This window comes from Vigna unguiculata, chromosome 3 (assembly GCF_004118075.2).
Source record: "Vigna unguiculata cultivar IT97K-499-35 chromosome 3, ASM411807v1, whole genome shotgun sequence".
In the NCBI taxonomy this organism is placed as follows: Eukaryota; Viridiplantae; Streptophyta; class Magnoliopsida; order Fabales; family Fabaceae; genus Vigna; species Vigna unguiculata.
Window position 1 is genome coordinate 64,993,233 of NC_040281.1, and position 23,126 is coordinate 65,016,358.

Sequence of the window (23,126 nt, forward strand, 5' to 3'; positions counted from 1 at the left end):
ATATTGGGTTAAATATATTTTTGGTCCCTCAACTTTAAGTGAAAGTTGAAACTAGTTTTTCCTCAAAATTTTGTTTCAATTTAGTCCCCTAACTTCAAAACCGTGTGAATTTAGTATTTTCAATCAAAGTTTGTTAAGTTTATTTAACGTTTCATATACATCTCATGGCAATTTTAAGATTGAGGGATTAAATTAGTCGAAAATTTCTTAAAAAGACTAATTTTAATTTTCATTTATAATTGAGGGACCAGAAACATATTTAACTATTTTATATTTATATATTTTATAATTTTATATTTTATAATCTTTTTATTTTTTAATTTTTATTTCATAATTTTATAATTACATATTTTATATTTTTAGTATTTTACATTCTTATATGTGTTATCTTTAATTTTATATTTTTAATTAAATTTATTTTATTTTTAAATATATTAAATATTTGAGAAAGATCTCATCATAATTTTTAAAAATTTTTCATAATATTATGTAACGACATTCGAGAGAAGTTATTTTAGATTTTTCAGAATATTACGTAACGACATCCAAGAGGAGTTATGATAAAGTTAACGATATTACCTAACTGTAAATATTGGACTGAAAATGAATTTGAAGAATTTAATAAATAACAAAAATATTATAAAGAAAGTTTGAGATTAATTATGAATTCAAAAGATAATCAAGCCTAATAATAAAAAAAAAACAAAATAACAATAATAAAATGCAGTAGGAAATAGAAAATAAGTGAAAGTGAATAGGGTTTGATGTGAAAGTTTTTAGGCTGTGGCATGAGGAGCGAAGAGACACTTGCAATCAGAAAAGAGCAGAGAAGAAGAAGAAGTGCATCGGTTTCAATTTCTGATCCATTGTCTTCCTAGGGTTCGGCTCCGCTTCTTCTGGCCATTACCATTTCAGCTTCCCACAATTTTACAATTCCAAACAATAAGGTTTTCCATTGCTACTCACTTCTCATCTCACTCTCAATCTAGGTTTTCTCACATCTCTTTTTCTTCTTCTTTTATCAACCATGTTTCTTTGCCACTTCTCAGATTGCTGAGCGAGATTTCACTCTATTCAAACTGCGGAAACATGGCGAATTTAGCTTTGACTGGCATACTCGAAAAGGTATGCATATACATGTTATGATGTTCATGTATTGATGCATTATAGCTGTTTATGTTGAATGCTGACCGATTTCTTGGCGCAGATGACTGGCAAGGACAAAGATTACAGATACATGGCCACCTCTGATTTGCTGAACGAGTTGAGCAAAGCGACGTTTAAGGCCGATGCTGATCTGGAGGTAAAATTGACAAACATCATCATACAACAGCTTGATGATGCAGCTGGAGATGTTTCTGGACTTGCTGTCAAATGGTACGCATTTCCTCTTTGCTCACTCTTTTACTTCCCCTCATATGTAATGTATGCACAACATTTCAAATATTTGTATTCTTTTGTTTTTCATGGTTAAGTTGAGCGGGACATTCATTGCTCTAGAGTTTAAAAGGATAATCATGGATATTTTAATGACAAGTTTTTAAAGGTTTTGAAAGTTCAGTACCAGAACTGTTGCTCGTGCAATATAGGGCACATTGAAATTACATCACATAATTTAACAAGTCATAGCGTTTGTTATTGCTGCTAATGATTTGTATGTATGTGTTTGTTTTATGTTCTAGTGCATTCAGTTTGGCACATGAAGATAACAAATGATAAAGCATTAGTGTTGCTATAGTTTATTTATTAGTTCAAATTTGTTTGAAATTGCAGTCTTGCTCCGTTAGTGAGGAAGGTGAGTGAGGTAAGGGTGGTGGAAATGACCAGTAAATTATGTGACAAATTGCTAAATGGGAAGGATCAGCATCGTGACATTGCTAGCATAGCTTTGAAGACAGTTGTTGCTGAAGTTTCTACTCAGTCTCTTGCACAATCTATTCTCCAAACCCTCACGCCACAATTGATAAAAGGAATCACTGGTCCTGTAAGTTCGTAGTTTTGCTTAAAAGCTGTAATTGTATTGTGGGTGCTGTATATAGCCAATCATTGACTATCCGCACTTTTAGTTAACAAAAGGAGTCTAGCAAAAGTAAAATGCAGTATTGGCACTTATAATCCATTTCCACATCATCTAAAATTATCTGTATAGTGGCTCAATCAAAAGGTCCTGTAGGTTTGCTTGGTCTCTATGCAAGGCTGAGTGCATCGGGCTGTGGTTTTGTCATAGGCTGATGCCACCATTAAACTTCATTGTGCATATATGCAGATTACTTAATCTGTGTTCCATGGTTTCTCATCTGTTATGTACCTGTTCAAGATGACGAGAATTATATAAAAATTTCAATGTCTTTCATTTTTAATCTACATATTTATTGTTATACTACCCTTGTATATCACTATCCATAAATCTGCCATCTTGAAAGCATGAGTTATTAGGTGAAATTATCCATCCCACTCTATCATGCAAGATGGATTGTATGAGGTTTAACTGTGGGCAACGCACTGGCCCACGTATTTAACTTTGAGATTCATCTTCTATAGATGAATAGGAGTGATAGGGATTGAGCTCTAGACAACTGGGTCATAAAGCACTGAAACTGTGTTATGAACCAACTATTCAAACCAGCTATTCAAAGAGAAGTTTGAATGGTTTTATGTCTACATTGTCCAAGACTTCATTGACTTGTGAGACAAAGGGGATTAGATTTATTTTTAGCATTGATTTTAGCCTTGAGGTTTGGTTTGGGTCTACTCACGCTCACTGGCCCAGGAGTGATTATTTATGAAGTTGTTTAGTTTGGTCCTCCTCCTCCTGTACTTAATTATTAATCACGAACTGCTTATTTAGTGTTTTTCTAAGTGACATCGTGTTGTAATATACTCCTCATCTACAGGGAATGGGCTCTGAGATTAAATGTGAATCTCTAGATATTTTATGTGATGTGCTTCATAAATTTGGAAATCTAATGGCAGCAGACCACGAACTTTTATTAAGTTCCTTGCTTTCTCAGTTAAGTTCTAATCAAGCTAGTGTGCGCAAGAAGACGGTGGCATGCATTGGTAAGATGAATTTAAACTTTCTGTATTTGATTTTCATAGAAAGATTTGTTTATTACTTATTATTGGAGAGTTAATGTTACTTTTTGCGTTTTGAGTGTTGTCAAGTTTCCTTTTTCACCTTGTTGAATTCCATTAATGAATTTGTTTAGAGAAAAATTGTACTCAAGTTGTGCCATCTGTGGCTCTTCCATATTCTGATTTGGAACCTTTTGAATTTTGAAAATTCACTTAGATTTTCATTATAACTGGAATGTGGGGTAAATCTGACTTTGAACTTTATTTGATAAACATGGTTGACTCAGACTAAATTGGTAATCCTTAATGTATTCTATTATATTGAATACTATCTTTAAATTCAATGTTTGCTTGCATGTTGGAACTTATCTCAAATAAGGAATATTGTCATATTATTGATGTCTTTTATTTTTAAAGTCTGTTATTTAGCTATGAGCAAATAATTAGAAACACTAACTAGTACATGAAAAGACTGATGATGGCCTCCAGACAAATTTACAAAGTTCGGGATTTAAATAGATTAAGCAAGTTCATGTTTATTTTGTTTGTGATGGAACTTAAATTAATTGAACCCAATACATGTAATTACTAATTTCAAAATGAAAATACCTTGAAGCAAGCTGTTTGTAAGCCTAAAATGGTCTCAAATTTAATTTGCTTGAAGATGTTGTCAATGAAAGCAAAACTGTATTCATCTCGTTAAACTTTTCATTTTGTCAGCATCTCTCTCTTCAAGCTTGTCAGATGATTTGCTGGCAAAGGCAACAGTTGAAGTTGTTTCTAACTTAAAAAATAAAGTTGCCAAGTCTGAAATGATCCGTACAAATATACAGATGATTGGTGCTTTGAGGTTAGTATTCTCATTAATCCATTCCTTGTGCTTTGTTTTATTTTTATAGAGAATATTGAGAAAGAATCTTTTTCTTGTTATCAACAAGTTTGAACTAATTTTCAGTCGGGCTGTTGGCTATCGATTTGGGCCCCATCTTGGAGACACTGTTCCAGTGCTAATCAATTATTGTACTAATGCCTCGGAAAATGATGAAGAGCTTCGTGAGTACAGCTTGCAGGTGCCATGTTTGTTTATTATCAGTAACCTTAGTACTCTGAAGTATGTTATTCCGTCATCTGAATGATGTTAAAATTTTGTTAAGGCACTGGAAAGCTTTCTTCTAAGGTGTCCAAGGGATATTTCTGTTTACTGTGATGAAATTCTTCATCTGACACTGGAATATTTAAGTTATGATCCAAACTTCACTGACAACATGGAGGAGGATACTGACGATGAAGGTCTTGAAGAGGAGGAGGATGAGTATGTTTTTTTTTTGGTTCATTTAGCTGCAGTATGTTTTTAATGTTTGCATGACATTCATCTTTTTAATCATCCCAAACATGCTACCTTTTGCAGTGAGAGTGCAAATGAATATACAGATGATGAAGATGTCAGCTGGAAAGTTCGCCGAGCAGCAGCTAAATGCTTAGCAGCATTGATTGTTTCTCGTCCTGAAATTTTGTCAAAGCTGTATGATGAGGTAGCTATGCTATGTGTGCCTAATTTTAGTAATTGCGTTTATACTCAACTCAATTTCTCAAAACTTGTTTGTAAGGTGAAGTTTGTCATATGCTATAATTTGGTACCATCTCTAGTTGATGTAAGCTTTTTAACATACCTCCTCACATTGATGAATGAACATCTCGAGTTGTGGGCAATCTAGCGGGAGCCCTTTAGGGAATGGCATAAAACCCCCAATGAACTTTACTAGAATAGGTTCTGAATAACTTTGATACCATCCTTATAAGTAGGTTTATGCCTAACTTACCTCACAAAGCTTGTTTGTAAGGTGAGTTTTGTAGTCCACTTATATAATATAATTTGGCTTAATATTTAGTCAATGTGGGATTTCCTACAAAAATATTGCTGTTCTTATATCATTTTATCTATCTCTTGGTATTAGATAAACATTAGAGTTACTAGGTCCGTAGTTTGATTAGATATTTTTAATAGTCTTATGTCCTAATAAGTTTTTTATTCTCTAGAAAACCCGACTGTGTTTGCTTGTATAGCTGTTTGCTCCTTCATAATACTTAGTTGCATGACTATCTAACTTTGAAATTTTTATCCATTGTTTAGGCTTGTCCAAAACTAATTGACAGATTCAAAGAAAGGGAAGAAAATGTCAAGGTAGGCCCAAGTAGAGATATTAATTGTCGTCTTTACTGCACAAGGTTGCTTTTTAACATGAATATGTTGCAGATGGATGTATTTAATACTTTCATTGAGCTCTTGCGCCAAACTGGAAACGTCACAAAAGGGCAGCTTGATGCAAATGAAATGAGGCAAGTGGCTCATCCTTTTCCTAGTGTAAAATCTCTTTATTTCTTTTGATGAATGTCTTTACTGCTTGTTAATAATTTATAATTAAATTGATTGTGAACTTCTAGACATATTAACTGAAGATGCACACTCAGTAATATTACTATATGTAAATCTTAGATGAATATTTTAAACGACCGAGTAGTAGGCTCCTTAAGATTTGTTATCTTGTAGAAACTCGGTTATGATAGGTACCTATATATTTATTGCTCCTTATATGGAGGTGTCAACTAAATAAATCTGTATCCGAATATTGTTCTTTAGTGCTGGTGTATGAGAAAATTAATTTTTAATATTATCTTATCAGTGTAACTATAACGACTGCTTTTAGAAGCTCATAAATATACGTCCAAATTTTACAATGCCACGTTTGGTTTATGACTTTCATCTGTTTTTTTAAGAGCAATATGAATGAACATCCACAATGGTTATTACTTCAGCTTTTCCTGTCGACAAGCCTTGGTTTTACTATATGTCATAAAATATAGCAATTATTGACTGTCTTAGGGCTGATATGTAATGCAGTCCTCGATGGTTGTTGAAGCAAGAAGTCTCAAAGATTGTCAAATCTATAAATAGGCAGTTGCGTGAGAAATCTATCAAGACAAAGGTAGTAGTCATCAAAAGTTGGTAATTGAATTTTTTATTTTATTTTATTTTTTTTAAATTATCACCGAATCTTAAGCATCAATGTCTATGCAGGTTGGAGCCTTTTCTGTTTTGAAAGAACTTGTGGTTGTATTGCCGAACTGTCTTGCAGACCACATTGGATCTCTCATTCCAGGAATTGAAAAAGCATTAAATGTAAGCAATATTCGTTTCAATTATAATTTATCATAAACTCAGCTTGTTTTCCAGTACTGATTGCTTGTCTTTTCTTTTAATCGTCAGGACAAATCTTCTACCTCGAATTTAAAGATTGAGGCTCTAACATTTACAAGATTGGTGTTATCTTCACATTCTCCTGATGTTTTTCACCCTTACATCAAGGTAAACAGTATTACTTGTTTAATTTAATCTTTGAATTGGTGTTTGTGAAGCTTTATGACTTGTGTTATAGCAACAATTCAGGTACAGTAATGGGTGAGCTTTATCATGTGAAAACATAAATATATCTGCTGTTAGCATTTCTAAAGAAACTAGATCAACTGAGAGAGAAAAACTGAATCTGTAATTTGTTATGGATTTTCTCTCGTTGAAGAAATGAGTACAACAGTATCCATGTTCAAAGTATCTGGGCACTAATTGTCTTAATCTAGCTAACAGAGGAGAGATAGAATACAGCAGGTTTACAGTAAGAGACTGTTCCCATGGGTACGCTAGGCTATATTCTCTAACATAACCCCCTAAGCCGAAGGTGACTCTCCTGAAATCACTTTCAGCTTGTTCCTCAAGAACCAGAAGGGTGTAGGAGAAAGAGCTTGGTGAAGAATCAACACATCGTTTGTTGATCAGAAGGGAAATGCAGAACTTTCAAAGTGTTGTCTACAATTTTCTCGGAAAAAACACCAAGCTCTACATGCTTCGCTTGAGCATGAAGAATTGGATTATGAGAGAGAGAGCAACTCTGCTACAGTTGTCACACTAGATATTAGGTGCTGAAATTGGCATTTTTAACACCTTGTTTAGTTTATGATTTGTGGGTTGGACTGTTTGTCACACAGCGCATCATAATTTAGATTGGAAAAACACTAGAATTGATGCTTGAAAAAAGTGGATTATTTTGTGATTTTCCAATCTGTGATGTGTCTATAGCCTTAATGATTGTGTTGAATTCAGAGAAGACCTCACAAAATATGCTCCCTTGAAATTATTATTACTCATTCTAGTGTTTCCCTCATCTTGTCCGGATATTTAATTTTCTCTTCGTATTCCACTTATTGAGTATGTTGATCTTTTGAAAGTAGCTACTACCTTTGGACTCAATTATAAGCAAAATTAACTACTTTCACATTGATTACGAATAGTGGTTAAGTTTGTTTAATATTCTTGTTTCCATAGAATAAAGAGGTACTTCACTTAAATTACCCTTAATTATATTTGTTGAGAATGTGCTTAGGTTTAAAGATAAGGGTATTTCTGAAAGAGTAGCATTAAATAAGGTTTCATGGAATTGAAATATGTTTTATATTTTAGTCCACCTGACAACCCTTTTTTGCTTATATTTTAGTCTAGAGGGAGTGTATTATATGAGGTTTTTGTTCCATGGTTTCTTTGACATAGTGTCATTCCTAGTTAACTGAGTTATGTAAAATTCAATCTCTTTGCCATTCCAGTGTTTTATGGTTCTGTTTAGTGCCAGACCAGACCAACACACACAATAGGCAGTTATAAAGATCTTGTTCTACACCATCTTTTATACACAGTATTGGGGCTTCATGAGGGGGATGTGTCAAAATAAAATCCTTCCCTTGGTTGCATAATTCTTTACTTGAAGCAATTCCTTGACACACATTGCTTAAATTTTCCTGTCAAACTCTTTGATGCAAGGCAGTGACATGTATGTGGTATGTTAGTTTCCATGTATATGGATAAACATACGGCTGCATTTTGTGATCAATTACATTTATGTTTCTGCTTGTAGGCTCTTTCTGCTCCTGTTCTGTCAGCTGTTGGTGAACGTTATTACAAGGTCACTGCAGAGGCCTTGAGAGTATGTGGAGAACTTGTTCGGGTTGTGCGACCAAACATTGAGGTATGTCTTTGTTTTTGGTTTTAGAAATAATGTTTAGGCCTATTTCTAACAATCAGAGTGGCATTATTGTGTAGGGGTCTGGTTTTGATTTCAGACCATACGTTCAACCCATATATAATGGCATTATGTCACGCTTAATAAACCAAGATCAGGATCAGGTTAGTTGGATAACTGTAGAAGAATTCTTTATATGTTTTATCATATATAATAACCTTTTTCCTGTGCAGGAGGTTAAAGAGTGTGCTATTTCCTGCATGGGACTAATTGTGTCAACATTTGGCGACCATCTAAATGCAGAATTACCTGCATGTCTTCCTGTGCTTGTTGATCGTATGGGAAATGAGATAACTCGACTTACTGCTGTTAAGGTTGGTCTGTTGAATATTGTGCATTAAGATGATTGTCTTGGCTTGCAACTTGTCTCTTGTGCTGTTGAAAAACTGTTTATTGTATAATAATAAGGGAATTTTTAAGGTTCAAGAGATTGACTTCTTCTAGTGTATCCAAAGTGGATACTTTTTTAGTAGTCATGATTTTAATTCAGATAAAGGTCTAAATCTGTTTCATATAAAATAAATTTTTAAATATTAACTGTTGTGTAATGAATGTGAAATATGATATTCATTTTATTTCAATATAAATAGTTAGAATTTATCCCAAATTTGGGATTTTTTTGCTGCAATGCTCTTTAGGTGTCCTTCCCTCCTTTACATGATCCACAGGCTAGGGGTGTTCGAAATCGAAGTAAACATGTTTGTGGGAGAACTTGAGAAAAAATAATTGGGTTGATTTTTTTTTTGCTAGATCAGCTGGTAGGTTAAGTATCTAATTGCTTGATTATTTTTTTGTATAGTTCAGTGAATTTTAACGCTGACTAGCCTTGATCCACCGTCCTTGTATTACTAGGGGGGAAGAGGCACCCTATGTCTCCCTATATTTTTTAAGATGTAATATGGAAAAGATAGCTTGTAGATGTTTACATACATTTGAAATCAGACTTTACATTCAATTATTTTAATGTATTTTTTCATGCAATGAAAACATCATACTGGTGTGGTTATAATGTTAGTCAAGGGACAACAAATTATAATAAAATATCGAAACAAATAGTTTATATATACTTTGTGTGATTTGTTTTAAATAATATCAGGTTTTTCTGGCCAGTGAAGCTTAGTGAGATTGTTTTTTACTGCTTCACAACTTCGCCTTTTGTTTGTGGAACCAAGTGGAGCAGTAGAGATCAATCAGAGAGTAATTTTCTGTCAATGCCTCAAGGATCGGGATATTAAATCCGTTTTGTGCAAATTTTTCTACATACCAAACCTAACCAATCTGAGGATGAAATTCCCCTAATACAAAGTAGTAGGAATTGAATATGCAATTATTTAAATTGAAATATTTTAATTGTGTTTTCTGTAGAAGTTCTTGTGTAGCTAGATCCTGTTGTCTTGAATGTTACCATTGTTATGCAGGCATTTGCTGTCATTGCCGCTTCTCCACTTCGGGTGGATCTGTCATGTGTTCTGGAGCATGTGGTGGCAGAGTTGACTGCATTCCTTCGAAAAGTATGCTACTCCTCTCACTAATATGTTTATCAGCTTATGGTGTACTTTATTATTTCATGTAGGCAATTTGATTTTTAAGTTCAATTTGCTTATATTCTTGAGAGTTTCTCACTGTAACACGTGAAATGTGCTAAGCCTTGTTTTACTGGTTTGCAAACAGGCTAATCGTGCTTTAAGACAGGCTACCTTGGGAACCTTGAATTCACTTATAGTTGCTTATGGTGATAAGATTGTGTTGTCTGCTTATGAAGTTATTATTGTAGAACTGTCTGGACTTATTAGGTTTGTCTTACTTGCCTACTTTCTGCAGATTGGTAATAGGTGATATGGAATAATTGATTCCATTTTTTGTTGCTTAATTTTGTTGCTTGTGTTTCAGTGATTCTGACTTGCACATGACAGCTCTTGCCCTGGAACTCTGCTGCACATTAATGGGTGATAAGAGGTCAAATCAAAGTATTGGTTTGGCTGTTAGAAACAAAGTTCTTCCTCAAGCTCTAACATTAATTAAAAGCTCATTGTTGCAGGGGCAAGCACTCTTGGTAATTATTACACATGTGCCTGCTCTTGTCCCAATTTATATGAAGTATAATATATGTATTATAAGGGTTTTCTTTTGATGATTGCTACAGGCTTTGCAAAACTTTTTTGCTGCTTTAGTCTACTCCGCAAATACTAGTTTTGATTCTCTGCTAGAGTCACTACTTGCCTGTGCTAAGCCTTCTCCTCAGTCAGGTGGCATTGCTAAACAAGCTTTGCATTCGATTGCCCAGTGTGTGGCTGTTCTATGCCTTGCTGCTGGTGATCAGAAGTGCTCATCTACAGTGAAAATGCTTACTGACATTCTCAAGGATGACAGTAGTTCTAATTCGGTAATTTTTTTCTCCCATGTTTCTAATTGTGTTATGAAGCACCGGCACTTCAATTTACTTCACGTATCCAATACCAATATTTATCCATAAAGTACTCAAACTTGTGAAGCACCAATACTCTTATTTGTTTCCCATATCCTACGTCCATACTTTTGGATATTTCACTGATTAATGTTGGTGATGTGTCTCTTTTAAATCATTTTTAAATTATATCCAATAAAACTACAAGAAACATATAAGTGTGGGTAATATAGAATTATAGAAACATTGTCTCGTTGTAAAACCAAAGTTGTCTTTATGAATCACTTTTGAAAAGCAATGAGATTGATAGTGTTATTTCTATATGTAATAATAGAAAGTAATTTATGATGACAAGGATTTACTATTTTTGACTTAAACAACATCTGAGAAATGTGATTCTGGTTGAGAATATACTGCTTCGAAATTCATGTATTCTGTAATTAGTGATCATTAATGCTTTTCCCTTTTAATTTTCAAAGGCTAAACAGCACCTTGCCCTTTTATGCTTGGGGGAGATTGGTAGAAGGAAGGATCTAAGTACGCATGAACACATAGAAAACATTGTTATTGAATCTTTCCAGTCTCCTTTTGAAGAGATAAAGTCTGCTGCCTCATATGCTCTTGGTAACATTGCTGTTGGTAATCTTCCAAAATACTTGCCATTTATCTTGGATCAGATTGATAATCAACAGAAGAAACAATATCTCTTGCTCCATTCTTTGAAAGAGGTATGTTGCATTACAATTGGATGTGATTTCTTTCTATTATTAAATATATACGCAATCATGAAATTTCAAAAATGTTTAATTTAATATTAATATACACAATTCTCTTGGCCCCTACCTGACAGGTTATTGTGAGACAATCCGTTGATAAGGCAGAGTTTCAAGAGTCCAGTGTGGAGAAAATACTTAATTTACTCTTCAACCACTGTGAAAGTGAGGAAGAGGGAGTGCGCAATGTAGTGGCGGAGTGTTTGGGCAAAATTGCACTTATTGAGCCTGTAAAACTTGTTCCTGCACTCAAGGTATCTAAATTTTCTTTTGGTATCCTGTACATGGGACTGTTTTTTACATCTTTCATACTTGATGATTGTGTTTGTATGTTTTGAAACTTCTATAGGTAAGAACAACCAGCCCAGCTGCATTTACTCGAGCTACTGTTGTCATTGCTGTGAAGTACTCTATAGTTGAACGTCCAGAGAAGATAGATGAGATCATATACCCTGAAATATCCTCATTTCTGATGCTTATCAAGGATAACGACAGGGTGAGTTTTTAATCACCTTAATGAATGTTAAGAAATATAACATGCTATGTTCTTTTTGTTGGTTGTGTATTTGTTCCTTACATTGCGATGGTGTATTAAGCTTGAACTTATTTATTGCTGGTTGTAAATATGAGCATGCAGCATGTTAGGAGAGCTGCTGTTTTGGCTCTAAGCACATTTGCACACAATAAGCCAAATCTCATCAAGGGGCTTCTTCCTGATCTGTTGCCTCTTCTATACGATCAAACAATTGTTAAGGTAACCTTGGGATACACTTGTTCCATATGTTTCTGTTGAGTATATACATACTACAATAAAAACACTTTCTATTTCCTCTGATTCTTTGAACATTTAATTTAATTTTAATATATTCTGTAGTGGTTTTTGAGCCCACTTTAAATATGGGAGGTGATCTGATTTTTATAATGAAAATTTGACAGCAAGAGCTCATAAGGACGGTTGATCTTGGTCCTTTCAAGCATATTGTGGATGATGGACTTGAATTGAGGAAGGCAGCTTTTGAATGTGTAGACACATTACTGGACAGTTGTCTTGATCAAGTGAACCCCTCATCATTCATTGTTCCTTATCTTAAGTCTGGTTTGGATGGTAAGCATTAGTTGTAATCTATTCTCCATCACTGCGGATTACATTTGCTGGTTCTGATTCACTTGTCCTTAAGGGAACATGGTGCACAATAATACTCTATTTGTTATAGCCGTACTCCTGCAAGCAGATAGGCTGCTTCAAGGGAAACTGTGAATTTTAATTTCGTGTTGACAGTTGATATATTTTCTTTGGATGAACTCTATCTTTCATCCGTTTTCCACCGCAATGTCCTCAAATGTCAAACTTTTATGATGATTCGTGTACTAATTTTAACGAAAAAAACTAGTTTTCTGCTATTGCTACTGAGCAGCACTCAAATTGTTTTCTAGACTCTGTATATTGCCGTTGCTTTTAGCACTATGCTTCCCCTCTTTCTGAATTTGTTGAATATGTTTTTGTACTGGAAATGCACAGAGGACTGAGAATCCAACTGTATCTTTCCCTTTCTTTGTTGGTACTAATTTTAAGGATATATTTGTGTTTTTTCAGATCATTATGATGTTAAAATGCCGTGCCACTTGATACTTTCAAAACTAGCTGACAAGTGTCCTTCTGCAGTCTTAGCAGGTTAATTTTGCCTCTGGCGTAGTATCAAGCTTTTCCCGTGTTGCATCTCTCTTTTCTAACTCGTATTTTTACCTTTCAGTGTTGGATTCATTGGTTGATCCTCTCCAGAAGACTATTAATTTTAAGCCGAAGCAAGACGCTGTCAAGCAAGAAGTAGATCGTAATGAAGACATGATTCGAAGTGCACTTCGGGCTATTGCATCCTTGAACCGCATAAGGTATGTGTTTTGACCTGTTTTCGAACCGAACTACTCGTCTTTTGCTGACGCTTAATAAACCAAATGAAAAATGCTTCTTAGAAATCTAGTAAGGTAGTGTATAACCAGCTATTAATAGGAAAAAATGGACCCAACAGTTATAGAAAAGCTTTTAGATAGAAGCTATTTTTTTCCTCTTTTCTCTTCACTATTCCAGACTGATGACCTTAAATTAGAAGTAACCGTGAAGCTAAAAAAGCTATAAATTACTAAATATCTTTAATTGTTTTTTCCCCTTTAAATCAGCTTTTAAGACCTAAATAGCCAAACACCACTTAAGAATACTCAAATCAGCCTGTGATCTTTTCTTGTAGGCAAAGTTTATGTTTTGCATCTTAATTTAGATTTCTCATTGAATATTATGTGGTAATAGTATTATTATAAAAACAGTATGCTACAAATTGTAACAAGGTTTAATTACTTCTTTTTTCCCTGTTTTTGTTCAAAAATATGAAATTGATCTCCAATTTTAAGTCTCAATTTGGTCTTGATTTTTGAAAAAATTATACAATTTGGTTCTTTTTTAGCAAATCAATGATTTTTCACTAAAATTGACAATAGAATTACGTTAATTACACTAACAAAGCAAATCACTCTTATTAACATCTTCAATCTTGATGAAGGGTTCAATTTTGATGAAAAATCCTTCATCTGTGTCAAGAAATTTAACAAAAAGGACCAAATTACATCAATTTTTTCAAAAATCTGGACCAAAGTGAGGGTAAGAAAAATTAGAGGATCAACTAAACATTTTTGGACGGAAACAGAGACAAAAAGTAATTAAATCTTGTAACATGCTCTGTTTAAATTTGATATATTTTTCACTGCATGTAGCCATTTTGAAAACACCGACTATATGCCGAGTTTTTTGCAACCATATTATGTAGACAAGAACAATTTACCTTTTCTGACAAATATAGTTGTCGCGTTTTACAATTCCCTCATTTTCTGGTAGTGGATCTGTTTATTATTGAAGTGAATCTTTCCTCCTTTATGTTTCTCTTTTCATTTTTGTCTGTTTATATGTGAAACGTATATATATACATTTTAACTTTACATTTTGCAGCGGAGGAGATTGCAGTGTTAAGTTTAAGAATCTTATGAACGAAATATCGAAATCACAAACTCTGTGGGATAAATATTATTCAATCCGCAATGAATGATTCACATACAGATGTAATTTCTCTCAATCTCTCTCAATCATAGTTCTGGAAGGAGTTTTGAAATTTTACCTACCAAGACATCTCGCTGTTTGATGCAGAAGCCTGGAAAACTTGTTTATTTTATTGTAACATAGGAGAAATCGATTCTAGCAATCGAAATACTAGTGGTGATTTCTTGTATAGGACGAAATATTTTGCCTTTTTCTGTATTTTTTTCTTGTTTTTACTACATTATCTGATAATCAGTTGCCGGCCTCGATTGCCTAGGGAAAAATTTAAACCAAAAGGAAAAAAAATTAGCATACTACGAAATCATTGGATATTTTTGTCATACTTTTATTTTTCGAGTTTACATCTACTGAAAATCCCGTGAATAGCAGGTGAAGTTCTCGGTATCAAATTTTTGCTTACAAATTAGATTTAATATTACAACCTTTTAGAATATCTCACTCGGAGATTTTCTCGTTCAATAATTTGAAAACGTTAAAAAATCTATTTTCATTATGTAGCATGCGTTGACCATATCCTTCCGAGTTGACTATAATGGACCCACTTCCTATTATGTAATAAATGGTTGATGGTTGATACTATGTTGCCTGATAAAAACACATACCAAATCCAAAGATGGACAACAACTCTTGGTGTCATTATGACATTTAAAAATGTTTTATATGTTCTCCTATTAAAATGTAATTTATTTCTCTTTCTCAGTTGATTGAAGATTTAAATTGTGTAGCCATGGGATGCTGTGTAGATTGTGCAAATATTTATACTATCTTCTTCATACTGTTTGCATCTCATTTTCATTAGGATTTGTTTAATCTAATGCTTAATGCTGATTACTTGTTCCCTGTTGTACATGTTATCCTTCTTCATATTCTTGTGTATGATCATTGCCGAAAACTTTCACATGAAAGATTTGGGAGTTGAAATATTTTATTGGTATTAAGATTACCTGCAGACCTACTAACTTTCTTTTTCAACGTAAATATGTACTTAGATATTCTTTTCGAAGTTGGTTTGCTTAGTGCAAAACCTTGTGATTTTTCCATTATATAAATGGTTGATACAGGACTTGATTACAAGGGTCGTTTGATTTATCTCATCATTGCCTGACATTGTCATGTGATTTATACTATAGCACAATTTATGCAAAGATCCAAAAAAGCACACTACAATGTTCTCCCATGAGTTGCTTATAAAAGTCGGGGCAAGGTATTTTGCTTTACATCTTACTAATTAATGTGATTCAGAATACACCACTTACCTTTTGACTTGTCATCAAAGGTAGATTATGAATATATAGTAAATGTTTTGTTGAAGATAATTACTTCTAGAAATTTACATGTTCTATGCATTAATACCCGTATTTTTAAACAGCATTTAACTAATATATGAACTTATTTTTACAATAAATGTAAATTTTGAATTAATTATATTAAGAGTGTACTACTTTAATAAAATACTAGAAATATACACATTAACTTTTAACAAATTAAAATCAGATTACGGTATTTATTATGTTAGATATAAATAATCATTTTTTTTCTGAAAAACAATTTTAATAAGTTAATTTTAAAGTATTTAACCTTTAATAATAATAAAACTTTGAAAATAACGTTGTTATAATATGATATCATAATAGTTATATATTATTATGAAATAAAGTGAGCTAAAAGGAAAAAAAAAATGTATAAAGGCTAATACCATAATCTAGAACAGTCTCCACATTTCACAAGATAACATAGCCATGAGTGACAGTGAATAGTTTGTTTGAGCATGTTATACATACACTTGAAAGGCTAATAGGTGAAAGTATCATATGACCCTAATCATCATTTTCAGTTGTACCATCTTTGAGGTGAAAATGTTTTTCTCTCTTCTGGAACTCTGTCAAACCTTTCCCACTTCCTGTCACGCCAACCTTTCCCTGAGGATCATCAGGAGATTTAAAAATACTCTCTCGTTTTCTTCCAGAGAAGAAACCAATCTGTATCACATACCAGAACAAAAAAGATCATTTTTAAAACTCAATTTAAGCATGTAAACCCCACCAAGTTGTATACAAAAGCAACGCAAAAATCAAAGGAATTAATGCTTCAATAAAACTAGAGCAAATTGTAGATATGTAACTTTCTACTTCCCCTAATTGCAAAGGCTTTAACAAATTTACTCCTAACCGAGCACTACTGTAACCTAACGGACCAAATGGCCCAGTTAATTTTCAATATTTACAACTATAATGCATATGGAAAAGTAATTCATTGCAATTCTATCATGAAAACTACCGTTTGTACGGTAAAAGAGAACCTAAAAGAAAAAGATAGCACCAGGGCATAACATCGTATCCAATCAAGCCTTGTTGTAACCTAATGAACCAATTGGCATAGTTCAATATTTACTATATACTATAAAATGCATATACCAATAAAAATTCAATACTTACAAGAAAACTACCATTCGTCACAGAACCTAAAATAAGGTGCAAAAACTAATGTGACAACAAAAAAAGTTGAAAATTTGAGAAAGGCACCTTCTTCGCCTTTCCTTTGGTTGACTGGAATTGCTGCCAAGCATTTTGCCGCTTATTTTGTGTGACTTCAAGTTGCTCCATCCGCATCTTTGACTTAAAGGCATGTATTTTCTTACGTTTAGAAGCTTTCTGTGATTGAGTCAGAAAACATGTCATCAGTGTAATCAGAGCTAAGTGGTAGGTAAACAACCAACAAAAACAAGTCCCGAACCCACTGGCAAACATTTTCGTTCTTGCAAGAATAAACAGGAGAAAAGACTTATCAAATGATAAGTAGAATCCTTAAAAACACCAAAAAACTCAAGCATTTCATCAACATAAAAAGCAACTATACGAAGATTTACTGAAAACATCTCACCACATCCTCAGGATCATCAGCCTCTATACGAAGTTTGGCAGGTAGACTGCGAGACTGTAAATCAATCGATGCAGCTTGTGCAATTTTTCGTTTGATAGCCTGTTTTGTAGCTTCCGCAACTCGCTCAGCTTCTAACAAAGCATCTACAGAACCTTCCTGAATTGGCCTTATATTTGCAGGATCAACCTGTAATAAACAATCACCATCAACGCGTGACTATTATCTGTTGGTTCTTTCACAGAGAATAAACCAGGGAGATTCAATATCAACTAGTCATGAGTCAACACATATAAGAGACTATAATACCATGTCTAACCCAAAACCTTAAAGCAATACAGGTCTTTCTCCTTATTTGTTACTCAACTTTTTCATTACTGCTCAATGTGGGACTCAAACTCGATTATGAATCCCTAACATTACCATGTATAAGAAACAAACTTGAGAAGTGTATAAATATTTGACTATAACCAAATATTCTCTAGAATATAATTTACAAACATTGATTCATTATGGCATTGGTATATAGGTGTGGCCAACCAATACGGATCCCCCAAACAAGAGATTCATAAAGTTGTCAAACAATCAAGTTAAATCTTAAAATCAATCCTACACAAAGAGGAGTTAACTCACTATCAAAACTCTTTCCATAAACTATCAAGTTCACTCGAATAAGCTAGTGAAGAAGCTAGTACAAATTGGCTCAACACACTTTATTATTACGATTTGCCTCTTTTATTTATTATCATGTGGAAATATTGAATTATTGTTGTATCAGGAGTATTATGTTATGCTTGTATGTCATTAACAAATTTTTTAATATTAGTATTAATTTTATATTAGGTAAACTCTTACCAGTTGAATCTACAAATTGATTTTACGAAAGCTTCATGAGCTTATGTAAAGTTTAGAGTTTGATCACGCCTTTATAACTCAAACCCTCCACCCACTGTTTTCCTAGGTGCGGAAAAATACCCATAAAAAATAAAAAAAAGCAATGAAGAACTTAGAGGCAAAATTATGCAGACCTCGTATGACATCGCATGACTTGCAATGAGATCATCATGTGTATATCAAGTAGTTTTTACAAGCCTTACCTCTTCTTTATTACCCCAATTGTCATAGGATACATAATAACCATTTGGTGTATAAGCCTCAATAGTAGCATCATACCTGCAAATTCATAACACATCAAAGTGAAAACACAGTAAACATAGGTAAATGAAATTGAAAAAAATACAGTGGTAGACAAAAATACCACTCCCCATCTTCACTCCAAACTGCCTGAACTTTGGTGCCAATAAGAAATTTCTCTTGAAGATCAGAACTGCTATCAAGCTGTTATACGTTATTGAAAGTATTAGTGACAAAACAAGTCACAGACGGTAAGATATTTCCCTACCAAATCATACCATGTCTCCTATGTAATGAAATCATATCTCTAATATAATCAAATCATATGTCTAACAAAAGTGAAACCAAAAAACAACACACCAACAATCACCAGAAAAGTATTGAGTATAGAGATACAATTAGGGTAATAGTGACGAAACAAGTCATCAGATTTAGAGATGATTTCAATCGTTGCCTCCACAACATCTGCCAGTTCGTAATTACATAAATAAGTGTTGGATAAAACAAATATCTGATACAGGTGTAGGATAAGACAAAAATTATATAGAGACTATGACTGTAAGAAAAAATTATGACTGTGATATGTATGTGTGTGCGTGTGTGAATATATATTAGTGAAATGTTATAAATGAGACTATTTTAGGAAAAAAGGGGATTGAGTGTGTGATCCTTGTGTTTTGTTGTACCAATAAGCAACCGTTGTAACTTATAAGCACTCTTTCTACCTACATTAAGCACTCTTTTGATTTTTAATTGCTAACACTTTACAGATAAGTATTTCAAAACGTATGTGTCAAATACATTGAGGACACGAATATATTTTGTGCCTCGCATCATACAGAGATTATTTCAATTACTTCCCCCCACCACTTTTACTATTTTAATTTTATCTATTAACAAATGAAAGCAATTAAATGAATCATGAACAGGCAGTTCTACCTACTCAAGGTTGTCAAACTTGAAAGTCTACATAGACAAGTAGAGTTTTCAGTTATGAGTTTAATTATCATAAAAACTAATATTAAAAACATGCACGCATTATTACATAATACTATTAACACGACAATAATTCTATGTTTTATCTCCACAAGAGAAGCAAATTGGCAAACGATAATAATAAAGTATATAAAGTATAAAGTATAATAATACATTGGGAAATCACCAATGGGAGTTTCTTACAAGAGTTCCTTATTGATAAAAAAGAAACATTATTTTAATGAGTATCCCACAAATATGGACTTATTTAAGCAGCTATATTAAATTTTAAGGAAAGTTTTTTGAGATTCACATTAAATTAATGTTCTTGTTGATAATAAATTCTTGTAAGAATTTCCCATTGAAGATGCTCATAGTACTAAACAGAATCACACTCCATAAATTCTCAAATAACACATATATTCACACAGACAAATTCTTAAAGTGAAAAACACTTCAAAAAGGAGTTAAATTCTTTAAATCATTCGCGCCATAAGAAAACAATAATACTTGAGACCAATGAGAAGCAAAGTTTAGGTTGGACTTCAATATTGAAAACTTGTTTAACTCAAGCTTGATGTGAAAGTTTACCAGAGTTTATCCAGAAATGAGTTAGACCATGGGTTGACTTACTTTCTCTACCTAGAATTGTACCTTGGTTCTGCTTTAGAATATAAGAATGCAATGACTTGCAGATACATATCAATGCAAATAAGATCATCGGCATAGTTAAATTATAGCCAAAAGCAGACAGACGCCTGGCATATGCCAATGCATATTTTGAAAAATAACTACCAAAATAACTCACAAGCAGGCCTAGTCATCATAATATAGGCAGAAATGAAAATGGGACCCCAGGAAAATTGGCGGTAGGAAGAAGTGGGGATATGACAAGACCCTTATCATGCACACAAGAACATCAACTTGGTCAGAATTAAAATTCATCTGACTACATCTATATAAAAATGAGGACATAACTCACTGCAGTAAAAATTGGGTATGACAAGAAATTCTCTCTACTTTTTTCTTTATTATAATCAGACTATGGCAAGAAAACTGCTTCACTTTCCGAAGGAAAACACAAGATCCACCAAAAGAAGGATGTTAAATGTATAGGAGAAGGCAGACGTCGTATGAAAAAATACTAGGCAATATTAGTCACATGTTCCCTAATCATTATTTTCGATTTCCCTGACAGCAATAGTGCAAGTAAACTCCAAAATCAAATGAGAATGCAGAGAACATACCATTTGATTCTCCTTATGTATCGACAAAGTTGGAGATGTACCAGCATTAGGAGCAGCCGTTGAACCTGACATCTCATTTTGCTTTGCAGTTGCAAGGAGTTCCTCCGTCAGAGCGATGACCTGTGTAACACAATTTTAGGGCACATATTTGGAGTTCAGTAAAACAAATTGTTTTCAGAAAATGTTTACATTATAAACCAAAATTAATGTCAAAATTCTAACTTAGGTGAATCTCAGTGTGAACATCTCATATCAGGTGAGAGGGAGAAAGCATGCTGGACATCACGACAGAGAGCACACCTGCACAAGAACCAAGATAGACGTGATGTGCATTTTGACGAGGTTGTCTTTGGTTTTTTGTTTTGTTATGTAAGATTCACTTATTTAATTGATCATGGTCCTCATGTTGAGCAATTTGAATCATGTTACAAATTGCCTGAAGTGCAGTTCCTAATAAAAACTAGTACCCTCAGCACCTTTTAGAAGCAAGAAAATTCAAGAAATGAATTTGCCTACAAGGATCCTCTGATGTCTTTATGGTAGGGATCTGCTTTCTCGAGAAAGAAGGTATTGAGATCGAGATAATGAGGAAGTAGGACAAGTGTTGTATTAGTTGTCAGCATGAAAAGAAAAAGGGGACATACCTCGGAAAGTTCCCTCTCCATGTCAACGTATTCTGAATTCGAAGGTTCATCGTTCAGGAGCTGTCTGACCTGAATTCATTGAAAGAGGAACGAATGAATGAAACGAAACCCGATACTTCACCAGAGTGAGTGAACAGTTAAATTGAACTTACCTGGTGGAGTTGATCTTTGTAGAGGGAAAGATTCGAGGCCAACTCTTCTATACTCACTTCGTCACCGCCTTGCATCTTTTCTCTCCACAACCACAAACCCTAACCCTAATTCTTCTTCTTCCTCTCTCAATCTTTCACAGCTGCCACCACGCCTCCCTCCACCAAAACACAAACATAAACATCATATCGTATCTTCGTCGTGGACTTACTTTCGCCCTTTTAAAGCCCAAATCAATGTTGGGCCTCTTATCGGTCAATACTATTCACACCTCCATACGCTCCCGTACAATTGACGCAATGTTATTGGTAGTAGTAGATGAAGATATATGTTAATCACCTTTCATATTAGATTATATTATTGATAAAATATTGAATAATAGTGAAATTCAAATGTTAGCTTATAAAAGTACTTAACAAGGTAAAAGATTTCATGGGGTAAGAGATTAGATATTAAAACTGAAATTGTTGTAAAAAAATAATTGTCTTGAAAAAAGAAAATAGATCTACACATCTCGATTGTATAATGATTTTTCTATGATACAATAGATTGATTTATATTTTGTCAAAGTATACAGCCTATTAAATTAAGAAATAAAATCGAATACAAATAAAAAACGAAACACGTTTTTAATTGATTAAACCTTATTATTATTTAATATGATTACAAAACTTCCATAATAGATTATAAAATAGATACACACTTTAAATTTAGTTGAAATTACAATATTCCACTTATATTACATTATGAAGTATTAGAAAGAGTGTCTTCACAGACATTTTGAGATCAACACGTATATAATGAAATTATCCAATAAATTTTACATCATACTAAATTAAAATTTGAAGATGTTTCATTAACTTCGCTAGTGTAAAATCAATATTTGTCACAAATATATGTTTGCATTTTTTTAAAAATTATATTGTATTATATGTTAATACATAAAAGAAAAAATAAAAAAAAAAGTAAAAAATATGTAGTGTAAAAACATGCGTGTTGCTCATATGTTCACTTTTTTTTATTTTTAAAATAAATATAATTATTTTTTTAAAATTTTGTTATAAATATTTTTTAATTTATTTCATAGATAATTTATCTATTAAAGATGTTTATTTTAGTTTAAAAGTGATTAATTTTAAAAAGAAAAATTAAATAAATGACACAGTTAAATCTAATATAACGGGTTACTTAAAAAGATAAAAATGATAAAATAATTAGTTTAATTTAAAAAATGATTATTTATTAAAGAGTATAATTGGGAATAGAAGCGTAGACAACAAAATGGAGTATACCATTATATTTTATATTTACTAAAGATGCTTTTTAATTTAAAAATGATTAACTTAAAAAGAAAATTTAAATGAGAGAAATTTTTAAATTTAATGAAACTGTTACTATGGTACTAGATTAATTTAAAAAAATATTATTTGTTAAAGGGTAAAATTGAGAATGAAAATGTGAACATCAAGATAGAATATCCTATTATATATATATATATATATATATATATATATATAAAGAGAGAGATGAGGAGAAGTAAATAAAATATGTGAATATAAAAAGATAAATCAGGCACAAATGATACAAAATAACAATTTAAAATAAATCAAATATTTAAGGG

General features: G+C 32.8%; 2 protein-coding genes across 2 annotated transcripts; one reads left to right on the forward strand and one right to left on the reverse strand.

Annotated features, from left to right (window-relative positions):
- Window positions 1-756: 756 nt before the first annotated feature.
- LOC114178484 (cullin-associated NEDD8-dissociated protein 1) lies at window positions 757-14,798 on the forward strand. Its single transcript, XM_028064418.1, has 29 exons — window positions 757-947; window positions 1,050-1,125; window positions 1,208-1,377; window positions 1,774-1,984; window positions 2,895-3,060; window positions 3,796-3,925; window positions 4,031-4,145; window positions 4,230-4,387; window positions 4,484-4,607; window positions 5,207-5,257; window positions 5,330-5,412; window positions 5,975-6,059; window positions 6,152-6,253; window positions 6,341-6,439; window positions 8,034-8,144; window positions 8,219-8,302; window positions 8,372-8,512; window positions 9,617-9,709; window positions 9,870-9,991; window positions 10,089-10,251; window positions 10,342-10,581; window positions 11,082-11,330; window positions 11,453-11,629; window positions 11,725-11,871; window positions 12,013-12,129; window positions 12,312-12,480; window positions 12,970-13,047; window positions 13,127-13,265; window positions 14,371-14,798. Exons 2-29 carry the CDS (start codon window positions 1,090-1,092, stop codon window positions 14,465-14,467), a joined length of 3,657 nt encoding a protein of 1,218 aa, XP_027920219.1. The 5' UTR covers window positions 757-947; window positions 1,050-1,089; the 3' UTR covers window positions 14,468-14,798.
- A 1,359-nt stretch (window positions 14,799-16,157) lies between these two features.
- LOC114178149 (survival of motor neuron-related-splicing factor 30) lies at window positions 16,158-21,707 on the reverse strand. Its single transcript, XM_028063885.1, has 8 exons — window positions 21,508-21,707; window positions 21,356-21,424; window positions 20,712-20,831; window positions 18,614-18,693; window positions 18,453-18,528; window positions 17,359-17,544; window positions 17,001-17,129; window positions 16,158-16,457 (listed from the first exon to the last, which is right to left on the reverse strand). The coding sequence occupies exons 1-8, from the start codon at window positions 21,580-21,582 to the stop codon at window positions 16,296-16,298; spliced, it is 897 nt and encodes a 298-aa protein (XP_027919686.1). The 5' UTR covers window positions 21,583-21,707; the 3' UTR covers window positions 16,158-16,295.
- Window positions 21,708-23,126: the final 1,419 nt, after the last annotated feature.